Genomic DNA, 14,588 nt, shown 5'->3' with positions numbered 1-14,588 from the left:
AGAGAGAGAGAGAGAGAGAGAGAGAGAGAGAGAGAGAAGGAAAACCCTCTTACTATTGATAGCAGGCAAGCAAGCAAGCCAGAGCATCCCGTCTGAGAGCAAAGCATGATGGGAATATCCCTTCCTGCTTAGAGATGCTGCTTGGGTAAGAATTCTATGGGCCGGTCTCCCCTGGAAGCAAAACACGGGCCTGTTTTCAACTCCAGACTAGTTAAGAGATGAAAACAACATCCGGACCGCTCCGAATTTCAGGATGAGCTCACGGAGCGATTTGCAAGACAGGCAGGCCTCCATTTTGGGGGTCCAACCCCCCTTTTTCTGGATGGGGCACTCACTCCTCACTCTCGACAAACGCAGGATGAGATCAAACAACTGACAACAAGGGCCCATCCACTATGACTCAAGCTTGAGACGGACTTGGTTCCAGCAGTCCAAAGAGACCGTTGTAAATGCCCAAAGCATTCTGTGCATGCTCAGAAACACCTCCCCTTTTGCATTCTGGACACGTCAAGCTCGGCTCTCCAGTTTTGTCTCGTGCACCAGCCTTCTGTGCATGCTCAGAAAAACCTCTTTGCCTTCTTCGACAGACCAGCTTTGTCATTTGCACTGGTGCGGGGGGGGGGGGCACACCTCTTTTCACACCTACAAGTGTAGTAAAAGCCAGCTAAAAGGACACCTGGCGGAAGGTGCCCTGTGTCACACGCTCGGCTATGGAGCTGCCTTGCCCACGGGGCCTGGCTTGGCCTCTTCCTGTCAAAAAACGGGGTGCGTGAATCCACACCCCGCTTCCCACGATCCTGGCTAACAGGTCCTGCTTTGTCTCCGCAAACAGAAAAGGCCCCGAGTGCAAATTGCTCAAGGAACCCCTCCCAATGTTGCAACCTGGTGCTCCAGATGTGCCAGAGTTAATGCAGAGAAGAAAAACGCTTTGCATATGCTCCGGGGCAAGACGCTTCATGCTTCGGAGGGTGGAGAAACTGGGTGCCTTGTGCAGGGGTGCAAAGCTGTGCAATCCTGCCGGATTCACAACAAACGGCAGCGATTCGGCTTAACAAACGTGGTGAGAAAAGTCGCAAAATGGGGCACAACTCACAACTCAACAAGTTTCTCGCTTAGCCAACACACACCTGGAGCTCCATTGCGGTCATTAAGCTGAGGACTCCCTGTATTTTATTTTTGTTTGATTTATTCTTAGTTTAGAATGGTTTTCCTTTTTCACCACATAAACTTTTTTTTTTAAAGAGCAACAATTTTTGAACAAATTGAAGAATCATACTGAGAATTAGCAGGGAATTGCAACCGTTGTAAATGTTGGTGGTCAAGAATTTTGAGTTTTAATCATATGACCACGGGGATGCTCTGATGGTTGTTAAGTGGGAGGGCTGGTTGCCAGTCACTTTTTTCAGCGTCTTCGTAACTTTGAACGGTCATTAAACGAATAAGTCATAAGTCGAGGACTGCCTATAGCTGAAACCGTTTAATGCCTTGTTAACTATCCTTTAGTTCCTGCTTATTTATTTAGACTGCCTGCTTATTTGTCTAGATCACACTAAAGCAGCTGAGCCAATCCATGGAAATGAGAAACAACAAAAAAAATGAAGTGAATATACAGACAGCCTAATAATAATAATACTCAGCAAAGCGGACTTTTGCCTCCTGAAATTAGCTGAACAAGCTTCTGATCCTCATTGACGCCCTAGTTCGGACCCTATAGATGTCTCCACTTTGACAAGAGTCCCTACAGCCCTAGTTCGGCCTCATGTTAAACCACGAATTGTGGTTGATGAGCTACAGTAGCGTCACCCAATGGCAAAGCCAGAGATTTGTTGAACCCCAAGAAGCAAGAAATTTTCCTTTCACCCAACTGGTCACCGTGATGCTCAAAAGTAAAGGAAAAACACTGACAGGTTTGACAAGGGGAAGCTACAAAGCAAACCACAAACAGACACAATGGTGCGTATCCCTCTTTCCCCCAAACCGGTATCGTTACTCATTCATACAACCACAGCATGATGGTTTCGCCTTGGAGCCAGCTTGTGAGCACACCCCAACCTCGTGGTTGGCGACCCAGCCTTGCTGGCTTCTTGCAACGAGTGATTCACTCGGCAAACCATCGTTACACAAAGAAAAGCTGAGCATTACGGGGCAAACCGGGATGCAATCGTGTTCTGTCCTTGTGAGTATGACAGGTAAAAAAAAGAGCATTTCAGGTGATGACCTGTTTGGCGAAATAAACATGGAATTTAAAGCTTGCAAACAAGTTGAGAATTGTGGCTGATCCTCTCTTTCCTGGACAAAGGGAAGGAAGGAAGGAAGGAAGGAAGGAAGGAAGGAAGGAAGGAAGGAAGGAAGGAAGGAAGGAAGGAAGGAAGGAAGGAAGGAAAAAATGCTCACTGCTGCACTATAATATTTAATCTGGTCCCAGCCAGACAGAGCACCCCAAAGTGTCAGAGCACCCCAAAGTGTCGTGTCACAACGCCTGGCTTGATTGGAGCAGCAGAGCCGTGTGTGTCTGTCGTGGCGATAAAGAAATAAAAATAAAACCAGGAGTGGGGTAGCACCTTCTCTGACTAATACATTTTCTTGAAAAGCGCTTTTGCAAAGGATTCTGGATTTCCCAGGCTGGGGGAAAAGAGAAGAAAGAGAAACGGGAAGGCGGAGAAGAGAAGCAGCCTTAACAGGATTAAGAGGGCTGCAGGGAAAGTCCCTTTAATCTCTAACCTAGGGTTAATCTGGATTAAGTCGCCCACCCCCCACCCCGCTCCCCTCCCAGCCCTTTGCTGATTCAGTTGGGGGCTGCTGCTCATTTTGTGGCTGGAGACGCCGCCGCTGGGGGAAATCCGATCCACCAACGGTGCAGCTTCTCTCCAGCCCCCCAAAATTGGGGGAGGATGCTTCCTTGCCGCTGCTCAAAGGCCAGAGTCCTTGAACCGTTGCTTTAAATCTGGGATTTGTTTTCATCTGATCTCTAATCCCTCTTGAAACAGGGGAGGGGGGGCGCTTTGCCAGTGGCGATCTTCTCCAGATCAAATCACGGGGTCTTCTTCCTGTCCCGGACCCCTGAAAAAAGCCAGTTTCAGGAATGTTGGCCTCTTGAGCAAGCTTCTCCCGTGGCAAGGTGCTCTCATACAAGCCACCATCGCCTGGCCTCTGGTGTGCAAGCCGCCATTGGTGAGCTCTCCCCCGCACAAGCTGCCCTCCTAAAAACCACCACTGGCTAGCCTTTCTAGTACAAGCCATCATCAACTGCCCTCTGCCGGGCAAGCCACCATTGGCTGGCCTCTCCCGTGCAAACCAACATTGGTGAACTCTCCCACACACACACAAGCTGCCATCCTGCAAACCACCACTGGCTGGCCTTTCCAGTACAAGCCACCATTAACCGGCCTCTGCTGGGCAAGCCACCATCGGCTCCTCTCGTGCAAGCCACCATTGGTGAACTCCCCCCTCCCTGCACAAGCTGCCGCGGTGCAAGCCACCATCGGTCAGTCTCTCCTGTAGAAACCAGAGTTCACGCTCAATCCAAACGCGATCCCGCTTTAGTAGAGGCATGGGTGAACGCGCAACTTGGCTTTTCCGATGGTAGTGATGCTAGCTAGGAATTAATTTGTGTCATTTAAGCCGTTTCTCTCCCCAACCCCATCAAGGGACACCAGAGACAATCCCTTAAGAAGAAGTCAGTCCTTGCCCGGAAGATGGGTCGTCTGAACGGAACACACGAGAGAAAAGAGGGAAAAAGAAAGATTCCAAACACCTCGGGGGTGAATCGTGTCCGAGGGCAAAGGCTAAAGCCTAAACAATCACAAGAATGGAAAACTGACACTTTTGGCAGAAGAACAGAATCAAAACAGAAACTTGGCTAAGAGTTTGTTTTTCTTGTTCTTTCGTATTTCTGACCACTTTTGGCTAAGCACCAAGCACCCAGGACAGGCAAGGGTTTCCCCAATGCAGATCTTTTTTTATTTTTTTTATTTGTGCTAGTTGGGGATAATGGGAGCTGTAACCCAACCCATGCAAAGCATGTCTGATCCGGAAAGGGAAGGAGTAAAAGGAAGGGAAGGGAAAAGAAAATAGAATAGAATAGAATAGAATAGAATAGAATAGAATAGAATAGAATAGAATAGAATAGAATAGAATAGAATAGAATAGAATAGAATAGAATAGAATAGAATAGAATAGAATAGAATATAGAATAGAATATAGAATGGAATAGAATATAGAATGGAATGGAATGGAATAGAATAGAATAGAATAGAATAGAATAGAATAGAATAGAATAGAATAGAATAGAATAGAATACACTTAGAATAGAATAGAATAGAATAGAATAGAATAGAATAGAATAGAATAGAAATAGAAAAATAGAAATAGAAAGAAATAGAAATAGAATAGAATAGGAAATATGGAATAGAATAGAATAAAATAGAATAGAACAGAATATAGAATAGAACAGAATAGAACAGAATATAAAAGAGAAGAGAAGAGAACAGAATATAGAATAGAACAGAACAGAACAGAATGGAACAGAACAGTAGAATTTCTATTGTAAGAGGTCAGTTTCCTTTTACACCTTGTGATCCAGCGGCCAAAATTTTGGCAAAATGTGTCCTTTGTCAAATAAGGGGAGTTTACGACCGTCACCACCTCCCCCGTGGTCATGTGATCAAAATCCAGACGCCTGGCCTCATATTTATGACGGTCGCAGCATCCCCCCCCCCCGGGGTCAGTCACGCGATCCGTTTTTGCAACTTTCTGACGCGCAAAGTCAAGGGGGAAGCTGTGTTAACAAGCCGGGTGACTCGCTGAGCAACAAAGAAAGAGATTCGACGAACAAACTGCAGCAAGGACGGTCGTAAAACGGGCCAAAACAACTATCTCACTTAGCAACAAGGCCACTGAATGCTGAGATATTCTGGAAATGAGCCTGGGGGAGCCCCTTCTCTGGGCAAGGGGAACACAAGTGGGCGGGGCCGCACAGAGCAAGGGGCAGGGCTAGACTTTTAGCCGGGGGGGGGGCTGACCCTCCTTTTAAGGAGCATCTTTGGGGGCTGAAAATGGCCCCCAAATAGAGTAAAAAAAGTGATTTTTGAGGTGTAAATTGGAGGAGACAGCCAAAGCAGTCTTAAAAGTCTTAGCCTCCAAAATTCTCCATCCATCTCCAGCATATATTTTAATGCTGGTGCAGGGGAAGATTGCCTGGTCTCAGAAACCACAGCACAATCCGGCAAATCTGATTTATAAACCATTTCCAGATATTGAATTGAAGCCGTTGTTGTGGCTGAAAAGCCGGAGACTCTGCTGTCCTAGACGGAGGTCCCGCCTAGTCACACCATTCCCGAGAGAAAAGAAGAGAGAGAGAGAGAGAGAGAGAGAGAGAGAGAGAAAGAGAGAGAGAGAGACAGAGAGAGAGAGGAAGAAACAAGGAGCAAAAGAGCAAAAGAAAGGGAGAGAGACAGAGAAATAAGAGAGAAATGGAAAGAGAGGGAGGGGATGAGGAAGAAAAAGGGAAAGAAAGAAAGAAAGAAAGAAAGAGGAGAGATGGAAAGAGAGAGAATGAGAGGGAGGGGACAAGATTTGAATGAGGGGCAGCAAGGTTAATAGGATTTTGCTTAATTTTAAAGACAACGAGAAAGACCCTCTCCACCATGTGTGCGTGCGTGTGACACACATACACACCTTCTCCACAGAAATTGAGTTTGGGGAGGGTGGGGTCCTTTGTCCCCCCCCCAAAAGGGAAGCGAAAATCCTCTATTTGGACCAGTTTGAGAAGCGCACGGAGGCTGTTTACCTCTCCAATCCTCTTTCGATGGATGCAGATATTTATACGCACATAAACACACACACACACACACACACACACACACACACACACACACACACAAATAAGCGTGTGCACGCGCGAGCTTTAATTCGGCATCCACACGTGCCGTTTCCTCCACCCCCCCCCGGCAAGCGGCACGCAAATAAAGCTTAGCGTCGCAATAATACCTCTCTAATAACAGCGAAAGAAAGAATGAAATCACCATTCAATTGCCTTTTTCGATTTCTCCCGGCTTTTTTTTCTTTCCAAAGCAGGGCCTCTGTTTTATTTTTTATTTTTATTTTTTTGCATTATGGCTTTTTTTTTTTATTTCCCCGGCTTGCAAATTTCCTCGAAATTGGTTTTCGCAGAGGAAAGAGGAGAGGAGGAGAAGGAGGAGAAGACGGTGGAAATAAAATGAAATAATAAAACAAAACTGTTCTTTTCTTAACGGGCTTTCGTCCCCAGGCTCCGAGCGGATCAAGAGAAAGGGATTCTGATGTGTTTTTCTAAACTCCTGCAGAAAAGGCAGATTTTTTTTTTTTGGTGGAAATAAGAGAGGAAGAGGAAACAAACCTCTTTCCGTTTGGATAATAGCTTGTCATGTCAGGAATAAGAAAACAGGGTTTGGGGGTTTGATTTTCCCCCCCTCCCTGCTCCTTCTTCTTCTTCTTCATCACGTGCCTCTGTTTGAATGTCAGGATCGGCTCATCGGCTGAATCATCCTGGAAGTAGCAGCGTGTACTAAGGAAGGGTGTGTTCAAAGAAAAATAAAAAAAGATAGGAATAATTTGCCGTGGCGGTGGGCCTTCTCGCCTTGCAAGGAGGACAAGATGCCAAGCCACTCTTCTTTGTCCACGCTCAGGGGCTTTTTGCTCAGCGGAGGTTTAGCCGATAACGCCACCTTTGCAAAACTGGCTTGACGGGGGTGCCACCTCGCTCTTCGCCCACAAACGTCAGGTGTGACCCGGGGGTTCACTTCCTGGAGAGCTGGCATCTCGGCTTGATCAGCTTTAAACAAGCATCGTCCTTATCCCGGCTTGAGAAAACTTGCGTTTTGGTCTTTCAAAGAAAAGCTGGTGCAGGGGGAAGTCCTCGGCTTACGACCGCGTGCTTGGCGGCTGTTTGAAGTTACAACAGCACTGAAAGAAAGGTAATTCCGTATAAAGGGTCCTCCCCCAATCTAGCCACCCCCAAAAAGGGGTCATTAGACACCCCACCACCACCATCCCTGACAGCCAGGCCATTTCTGGAAGTCCAACTGACAGTCCTTGACTTACAACCGCGTTCCAAGTTACCACGGCACTGAAGAGAAGCAGCTCGTGGCCGATCCTCACATTACAACCATCCCTGCACGCTCACGTGATTGTGGCAACTGGCGCAAATTTTACAACGGTTGCAGCGTCCCGGGGTCACGTGTTCACCATTTGCGACCCACCCAGCGGGCTTCCCACAAGCCAGGTCAAGGGGAGAGTGCTTAACCATCACGCGACTCGCTTAACGACTGCCACGATCTGCTTAAGAACCGTGAGAAAAGAAAAAGTTGTAGAGTGGGGCGCGACTCGCCTTAAGGCCTGCCTTGCTTAACAGCAGGAATTTTGATCCCCATTCTGGTCCTAAGTCGGACAAGGAAATGCCGGCACATGTTTTCAGGCACACAACAGGCGGGAAGTCTAAAAGGGAAAGGAAGAGAGGGGTTGATCCCTTGACAAGATTCCCCAGGCTGCCGAAGAAGATCCCCAGATCCCTTCCCTGCTTCCTAGATGCATCCGGGTGGCTCCAGGCTTCATCAGCACACAAGTCACATCTGCCCTTGTCCAGAGGAATACACACCGCCCCGCACTTTGCAAGCACACACGGACCAGGTTATTAAAATCAGGAGGGTTGCCGGTCTCTGAGAATTTGGGGAGGCCAAGGGCAGAACTCAGAAGTCACACACACACACACACGCACACACACACCCCTGCAAATTTAGGGGAGCGGCGTTAAAGCTGGAGAGTTTCCAGGGGGTGCATGGGAAACACGATTTGGGAAGGAACAGACTGGACACTCAAGGCCGCTCGCTGCACCCCAATTCCTAAAACAAAACAAAAAGAGATTTGCAGAAATTCAGTTTACGCTGGCGGCGTGGACAACGGGCCAGATTTGATTCAGATGGAGGATCTGATACGGGAGAAAGATTCCAGAGGGGTGGAAAAGAAATGAAGGATCCACCAGCTCCCCGGGAAGGTGGACTTTCCCACCTGTGTCCCATGTGGGCCTCGGAGACACGTAGCCGGCGGAAGGAACGCAAGTGGGAAGCGAGGACCGATCCCGTTGACTGGAGCACGTTGGCGCAGACACACGCCCCTGTCACAGGAACCGGGGCACAAATCGGAGAGCTGGGCCCAGGGGAGCTGCTCCAGGCCCCTGGGAGGAAGAAGAAGGGGAGCCCCCCCAAAAATTGAGGCCAGTGTCCCCCCTCGGAAGATCCGCAACCCAACAAGGGCGAGCGGGCACCGCTGTCGAGAACAAAGAGAGAAGGCTGTTTGCACAGCCGTGCACGCGCTCGCTGGAAAGTCTATCCCGAATGGGCCGTAAATCATCGGCCCAAACCCGAAGGGATGGACCAGAAGGAAGAAGAGGTCTGGGAGAAGAGGAAGATTTTTTTCTTATTATTTTCCCCGTGCCAGGAAAATAAAAATAAAAATAAATTCTGGCACCCTAAAGATTTGCGTCTTTGGCGGGCCCCGTTTGGAGACGTTCGGCATCCTGCAGAAAGGAGCCAGGCCTAAGAGCTGGCTGAGTTTACAGCCCCCCGCCCGTTTTAGGATCTGGCCCACAAAGACCCACTCCAGCCCTCAACCCAGCGCCCGGGGAGGCCGTCCGGGCTGCAGCGAAGCCAGCCTTTGCCGCACTGCTTCGCCATAAATATCCACGATGTGCTGGCAACTCTGCTCTGCGGCAGGCGCAACCGTGTTCCTCCCCATGCATTTGAGCCGGCCGGGAAGGGCCGATGCCCTTGGGGTGTTGTAGGGCCAGAGCTGGGGATGGGACCCCCGACTAGGATGGGGGTGACCGCCACGCAAGGAGGACAGGGCCGAGAGGAGGTAGGCGGTGCCACGACTGCAGCAAGCACACCGGGATGTTTTGCAGGGGTGTTTCCACCCACCCACCCACCCCGAAATCGAAGGCAAAGGACCTCTGACCTGATGGGCCCTCGGCATCGTTCAGGCGGTCCGGCACGTTGGAAGACTTTTACCTGAGCATCTCCTTAGCAACCGTCCTTGGCAGGCCAAGTTAGCCAAGGTTCGACCGGCGAGGCGGATGAAAAGAGAAAAGGGGTGGGGGGAGGGAGAAAAATATGGCCCTCCGCCTCACGCTCTCCGCCATTGTTCGGTGCCCGCCATAGCCCAATTCACAGGCAGAATTTATGGGCGCCGAGCTTCCGCCTCAGGGGAGATTCTCAAAGGCAAGGGTGGTCCCCAGACTTGATGAAACCGGAGGGACGCAGGACGGAGGGCGTGAGAGTCAGACGCGCAAGGACAGACGGACGGACGGGGCAGGAGAGACACACACCAGGCCGGGCTCAGGATTAGGTGGGGGTGAGTGGCTACAAATGGCAGCCCAGCACGGAGGATGCCCACTTTGTTTCAGCCTCTCTGACTCCTGCGCACGAGCCGGGAGCTGCACGGCAGGCGTGTTGGGGAGGACATCACCCACAAGGGTGCCCGGAGGCTGGTGGCACCTGTGCTACCTTTGTGCAGGTTGAAAAGAGAGGACAGGCTTCGAACGGTGCTGGCACCCTCTTTCACCTGGCACAACGGGTTGTTTTTTCCCCCCTGTGGTTCTGCATGGAGCCTTGGAGATAACGTGCAGCGCCCCACCCTCCCGTTCTCACCGGCCCTCCTCCCCGATCCGGTTCCCTGTGGCTTCCCTTGGCAGCCATGACAATCCCCAAATTATGGCTTCAACCGTTGATTCATTATCCATCTATATAAGCAAGAGAAAGATTGCCGGAGGAAGGGAGAATTTTTTATCCGGGTCCCCGTGAAGGGCAAAAAGCGGTTGTTGCTTTTTTTTTTTTTTTAACCATTTGGGGCAAAGGGAATGTGGATGGCTGGGCTCTGGGATTGGTGGTGCTCCTGGACTACAACTCCCAGAGTTCCCGGCCAGGCTGAGAGGGAGAGGAAAGGCAGTCCCACAGTGGAGAAAGAGGGAGGCGGGGAGGGGGGGGGGAGAATGTGGTGTCTGGCCCTCCAGAGGGGAATTCAGTCTGCAGCCCTTGGTGGGGAGGTGGGGAGGTGGGGGTGGAGCAGAAGAGCTTCTCACTCACAGTGGGGGTTTGCCCTGGTGGAAGGAAGGAAGGAAGGAAGGAAGGAAGGAAGGAAGGAAGGAAGGAAGGAAGGAAGGAAGGAAGGAAGGAAGGAAGGAAGGAAGGAAGGAGAGGCAGAGGGATGGAGCTTCCTTCTCCAGCGTGAAAGAATGGAGGGAGGAAGGAAGGAAGGAGAGAATGGGAGGGAGGGAGAAGGAAAGAGGGACAAAGGGAGGAGAGTGGAAGGAAGAAAGACGGAAAAGTGTAAGAAAGAAGGAAGGAAGGAAGGAAGGAAGGAAGGAAGGAAGGAAGGAAGGAAGGAAGGAGAGGCAGAGGGATGGGGAAGGAAGGAAAAGCGTGAAAGAATGGAGGGAGGAAGGAAGGAAGGAGAGAATGGGAGGGAGGGAGAAGGAAAGAGGGACAAAGGGAGGAGAGTGGAAGGAAGAAAGACGGAAAAGTGTAAGAAAGAAGGAAGGAAGGAAGGAAGGAAGGAAGGAAGGAAGGAAGGAAGGAGAGGCAGAGGGATGGGGAAGGAAGGAAAAGTGTGAAAGAATGGAGGAAGGAAGGAGAGAATGGAGGAGGAAAGGAGGGAAGAAGGAAGGGAGGAGGAAAGAGGGACAAAGGGAGGAGAGTGGAAGGAAGGAGAGAGAAAGGAGAGGGAGAGGGAGGAGAGAAGAAGGAAGGAAGGAAGGAAGGAAGCAAAGTAGGAAAGAGAGGGAGGGAGCAAATAAAGAAGGATCTTATCCTGTCCCCCTCCAAAGGAGCTCGGGTGTGGGGGGGGGTCAGCCTTCCAGCCAGCCCATAGACGGGATCGGGCACTCACTCACTCGGCTTTGTACCACCCCAAGACCCCCCACCCACCCCCTTCACTTTCTCCCTTTCACTTCCCTGCCCACTGCACTCTAGGCAGCCCAAGGCAGGACTCTGATCAGACCACGTGCAACACCAGGAGGAAGCAGCCTCCCGTGAGCTTGCGGGGGGGGGGCTCGTCTGCGTAGAAGTTAAAACACCCCCCCCTCGGGTTTTTTTTTTTTTTGGCCAGACTTTGCCAGGAGAGGCTAAGTTTTGCCCAGAGAGGTGATCTTTTGGGCAGGCAGAGGGAAGACGGGACGCCTTTTGCCAAGGGCAGGGCGGGCAGAGGGGGGGAGGGGGCGGCAGCCAGGGAGAGAAACCTGCAAAGGCCAGTTGGGGGTGGGCGAGGGCATCCCCCACCCTTGAAACCCCCCCTCCCCCTTCCTCCCCACCGCCCATCGGCAGCCCCGGCCGCTTCTCCCTCCCCAGGGCCGGCTGGAAATAGACAACCTCGCCCAATTTCACCCTCTCCCCCCCCCCTCCGGGACGCCTGGCAGTGGCTTGGGCACGTGCCACGGGCTGCCCTGCCGGCTACTCTCGAGTCGCTTCGAGGAAAGAGGGAGGGGGAGGAGGAGGAAGTAGGAAAGAAGGAAGGAAAGGCAGAAAAAAGAAATCCGAGGGAAAATAGGTCATGACACGCGCGCTCCGACGCACAACTCTCCCCCCCCTCGCCCGGAGACCCGCCCGTCGCGCCCCCCACCCCTGCCCCCGGCAAGGGGGTCCCCGCCTGGACTCGCAGGGTATCATCGGTGGGGCAGGAGGAGGAGGAGGAGGAGGGGGTGGGGGAGTGCCTCCCAGCCGGGGCCACGGGTTCCCACCCCCGCCCCAACTATTCCTCCGTTGCGGAGCAAAGGGCGCGCGTTCACACGACACGCTTTCCCCCCCCCCGACCCACCAGTCGCCCGGTCCGCGCGGAACGGCTGCCGGGCGAGAGAAGCGGCAGCCGAAGGAAGGAAGGAAGGAAGGAAGGAAGGAAGGAAGGAAGGAAGGAAGGAAGGAAGGAAGGAAGGAAGGAAGGAAGGAAGGAAGGAAGGAAGGAAGGAAGGAAGGAAAGGGAGCAATAAAGGGAGGGAGGGAGGGAGGGAGGGAGAGAGGAAGGAAGGAAGGAAGGAAGGAAGGAAGGAAGGAAGGAAGGAAGGAAGGAAGGAAGGAAGGAAGGAAGGAAGGAAGGTAAGTAGGTAAGTAGGTTTGGGGCCAAGCGACACCCCCATCCCCGCCGCCCCCGGCCGGCTGCAAATGCCTGATCTTCAGTTCTGGAGAGGCCACCAAGCCTTGACTTTGGCGGGGAGTAGGGGTGGGGGGAGAGAGAGAGAGAGAGCTGGAGCAAATGAGGGCGGGGGAGGGAAGGGGGAAGAAGGGGCGGGGGTCCCCGTCCAGACAGCCGCCAGACGGGGGTGGTGGGGGGTGGGGAGGGCTGTCAAGAGCTGAGCAAGGCAGGCGAGGAGGACTCTCCGGAGAGGGTCTGTCAGGGCAGCGGGGGAAAGAATGAAATGGGGGACCCTCCTTGCACCGCACAGCCCCGGGATCCCCTGACGCCCGTCGGCTCCCAGACACCCCCCCCAACTCCACTCCAGGACCCCCTCCCCAATTTTTCCAGCCCTCCGCGCGCCCTCCTCCTCCTCCACTTCCCCGGAGCCCGGGGTACTCACTGCGGGTTGGAGCTGTTCCAATGCACGGCGTGCCGGTTGCCGAAGCTGCCGCGGCAGAGCAGCAAGAGCAGCAGCTGCAGGAGGAGCAGCGGCGGCAGCGGCGAGGGCGAGGGCGGCGGGCAGAGGCGAGGCAGCGAGAGCCGGGCCATCCCGCCGGGCCACGTCCCGGCCGCCAGCCCCCGCGCCCAGGGGAGCCCGCTCCCGGCAGCAGCAGGAGACGAGCGGGAGAGCCAGCCGCGGAGATCGTCTCCCTTTCCCGCTGCTGATGCTGCTGCTGCTGCCCAAGCCCGAAGCCTCCAGCGCCGCCCCGGCTCCTCCTCGCGCGCCCCCGGCCCGGGACCGCCCCCTCCTGCTGCCCGCGCGCGCCCGCGCTCGCTCCCGCGCCGTTTTCCCACGGGCTTCCCCCACGCTGCTGCGCCGCCTTGGCTTCCCGGCTCAAGCCAGCCCGGGGAGGGCGGAGACAAGGGCGGGGTGGGCGGGGTTTGGCCAGCTCTCGACGCCACGCCCCCCTCCTGGGGGGGGGACCCTCCACTTAAACCCCCTTTCCCCCCCACCACCACCACCAATTTCCCTGCCCCAAGTAAGTGGGCGAGGGGGTGGGGGAAATGAAACCCTTTCCAGATGTTTCTTCGCCACCACCACCACCACCACTCAGGGGGTCCTCCAGGGACCGCATTTCATTTAGCGCACGTTCAGAGTTACGACGGCACTGAGAAAAGGGACTGACAGCCACTTTTCACGCTCAGATGACCGCCTCATGTCCAGGTGATCAAAATTCAGAGGCTTGGCAACTGCCTGGTATTTATGACAGTTTCAGTGCCCAGGGGTCACATGATCCCCTTTTGCGACTCTTCCAACTATTCCATTCTATTCTATTCTATTCTATTCTATTCTATTCTATTCTATTCTATTCTATTCTATTCTACTCTACAATTCTTATTCTATTCTATTCTATTCTATTCTATTCTATATCCAATTTCTATTCTATTCTATTCTATTCTATTCTATTCTACTCTACTCTACTCTACAATTCTTATTCTATTCTATTCTACTCTACAATTGTTTATTCTATTCTATTCTACTCTACTCTACTCTAAAATTCTTATTCTATTCTATTCTATTCTACTCTACTCTACAATTCTTATTCTATTCTATTCTACTCTACTCTACTCTACTCTACTCTACAATTCTTATTCTATTCTATTCTACTCTACAATTGTTTATTCTATTCTATTCTACTCTACTCTACTCTAAAATTCTTATTCTATTCTATTCTATTCTATTCTACTCTACTCTACTCTACAATTCTTATTCTATTCTATTCTACTCTACTCTACTCTACAATTCTTATTCTATTCTATTCTATTCTACTCTACTCTACAATTCTTATTCTATTCTATTCTACTCTACTCTACTCTACTCTACAATTCTTATTCTATTCTATTCTACTCTACTCTACTCTACAATTCTTATTCTATTCTATTCTACTCTACTCTACTCTACAATTCTTATTCTATTCTATTCTACTCTACTCTACTCTACTCTACTCTACTCTACTCTACTCTACTCTACTCTACAATTCTTATTCTATTCTATTCCATTCCATTCCATTCCATTCTCATAGATCACCTGATTTTAACCAGTTTGGGCCATGGGTTGGACTAGATGACCTCCAAGGTTCCTTTCCAACTCTGTTACTCTATTCTAGTCTATTCAGCCTTGGAAGCGGATCCAGGCAGGCCAGCGTCAGGGCTGGGCCACCCAGCCTCTCCGTGCACCCAAAACTGCTGAGCTAGGAAGCCGGGCGACGGATGCCCGCCTGCCCACCCAGCAGGGAGACTCCCCACCCGCCGGGGGGCTGGCCGTGCCCGAACACGCCGTGCTGTGGTCGAGTTGGACGCTGCGTGTCAGGAATGCAGCCAAAAGCCCCAGGCCAAGGTGGGCCCTGTGTCCTATGCTGGAGAAGCCGGCCCCAGCCGGCTTCACCCTTCCT

General features: G+C 52.0%; 1 protein-coding gene across 1 annotated transcript in view; it reads right to left on the bottom strand.

Annotated features, from left to right (window-relative positions):
* Positions 1-12,973, bottom strand: part of LOC310647135 (ephrin-A3-like) — a 29,442-nt gene extending 16,469 nt beyond the window's left edge. Inside the window, exon 1 of the mRNA XM_083374120.1 lies at positions 12,596-12,973. Coding sequence (XP_083230246.1) covers positions 12,596-12,744 — 149 coding nt within the window. The 5' untranslated portion in view covers positions 12,745-12,973. The remainder of the gene's footprint in view (positions 1-12,595) is intronic.
* Between the last annotated feature and the right edge of the window lie 1,615 nt (positions 12,974-14,588).

The sequence above is a fragment of the Vipera ursinii genome, assembly GCF_947247035.1.
Source record: "Vipera ursinii genome assembly, chromosome: 15".
NCBI classification, from domain to species: Eukaryota; Metazoa; Chordata; class Lepidosauria; order Squamata; family Viperidae; genus Vipera; species Vipera ursinii.
The sequence above is the reverse complement of the archived record's forward strand: the minus strand, read 5'-3'. Positions and strand labels throughout refer to the sequence as shown.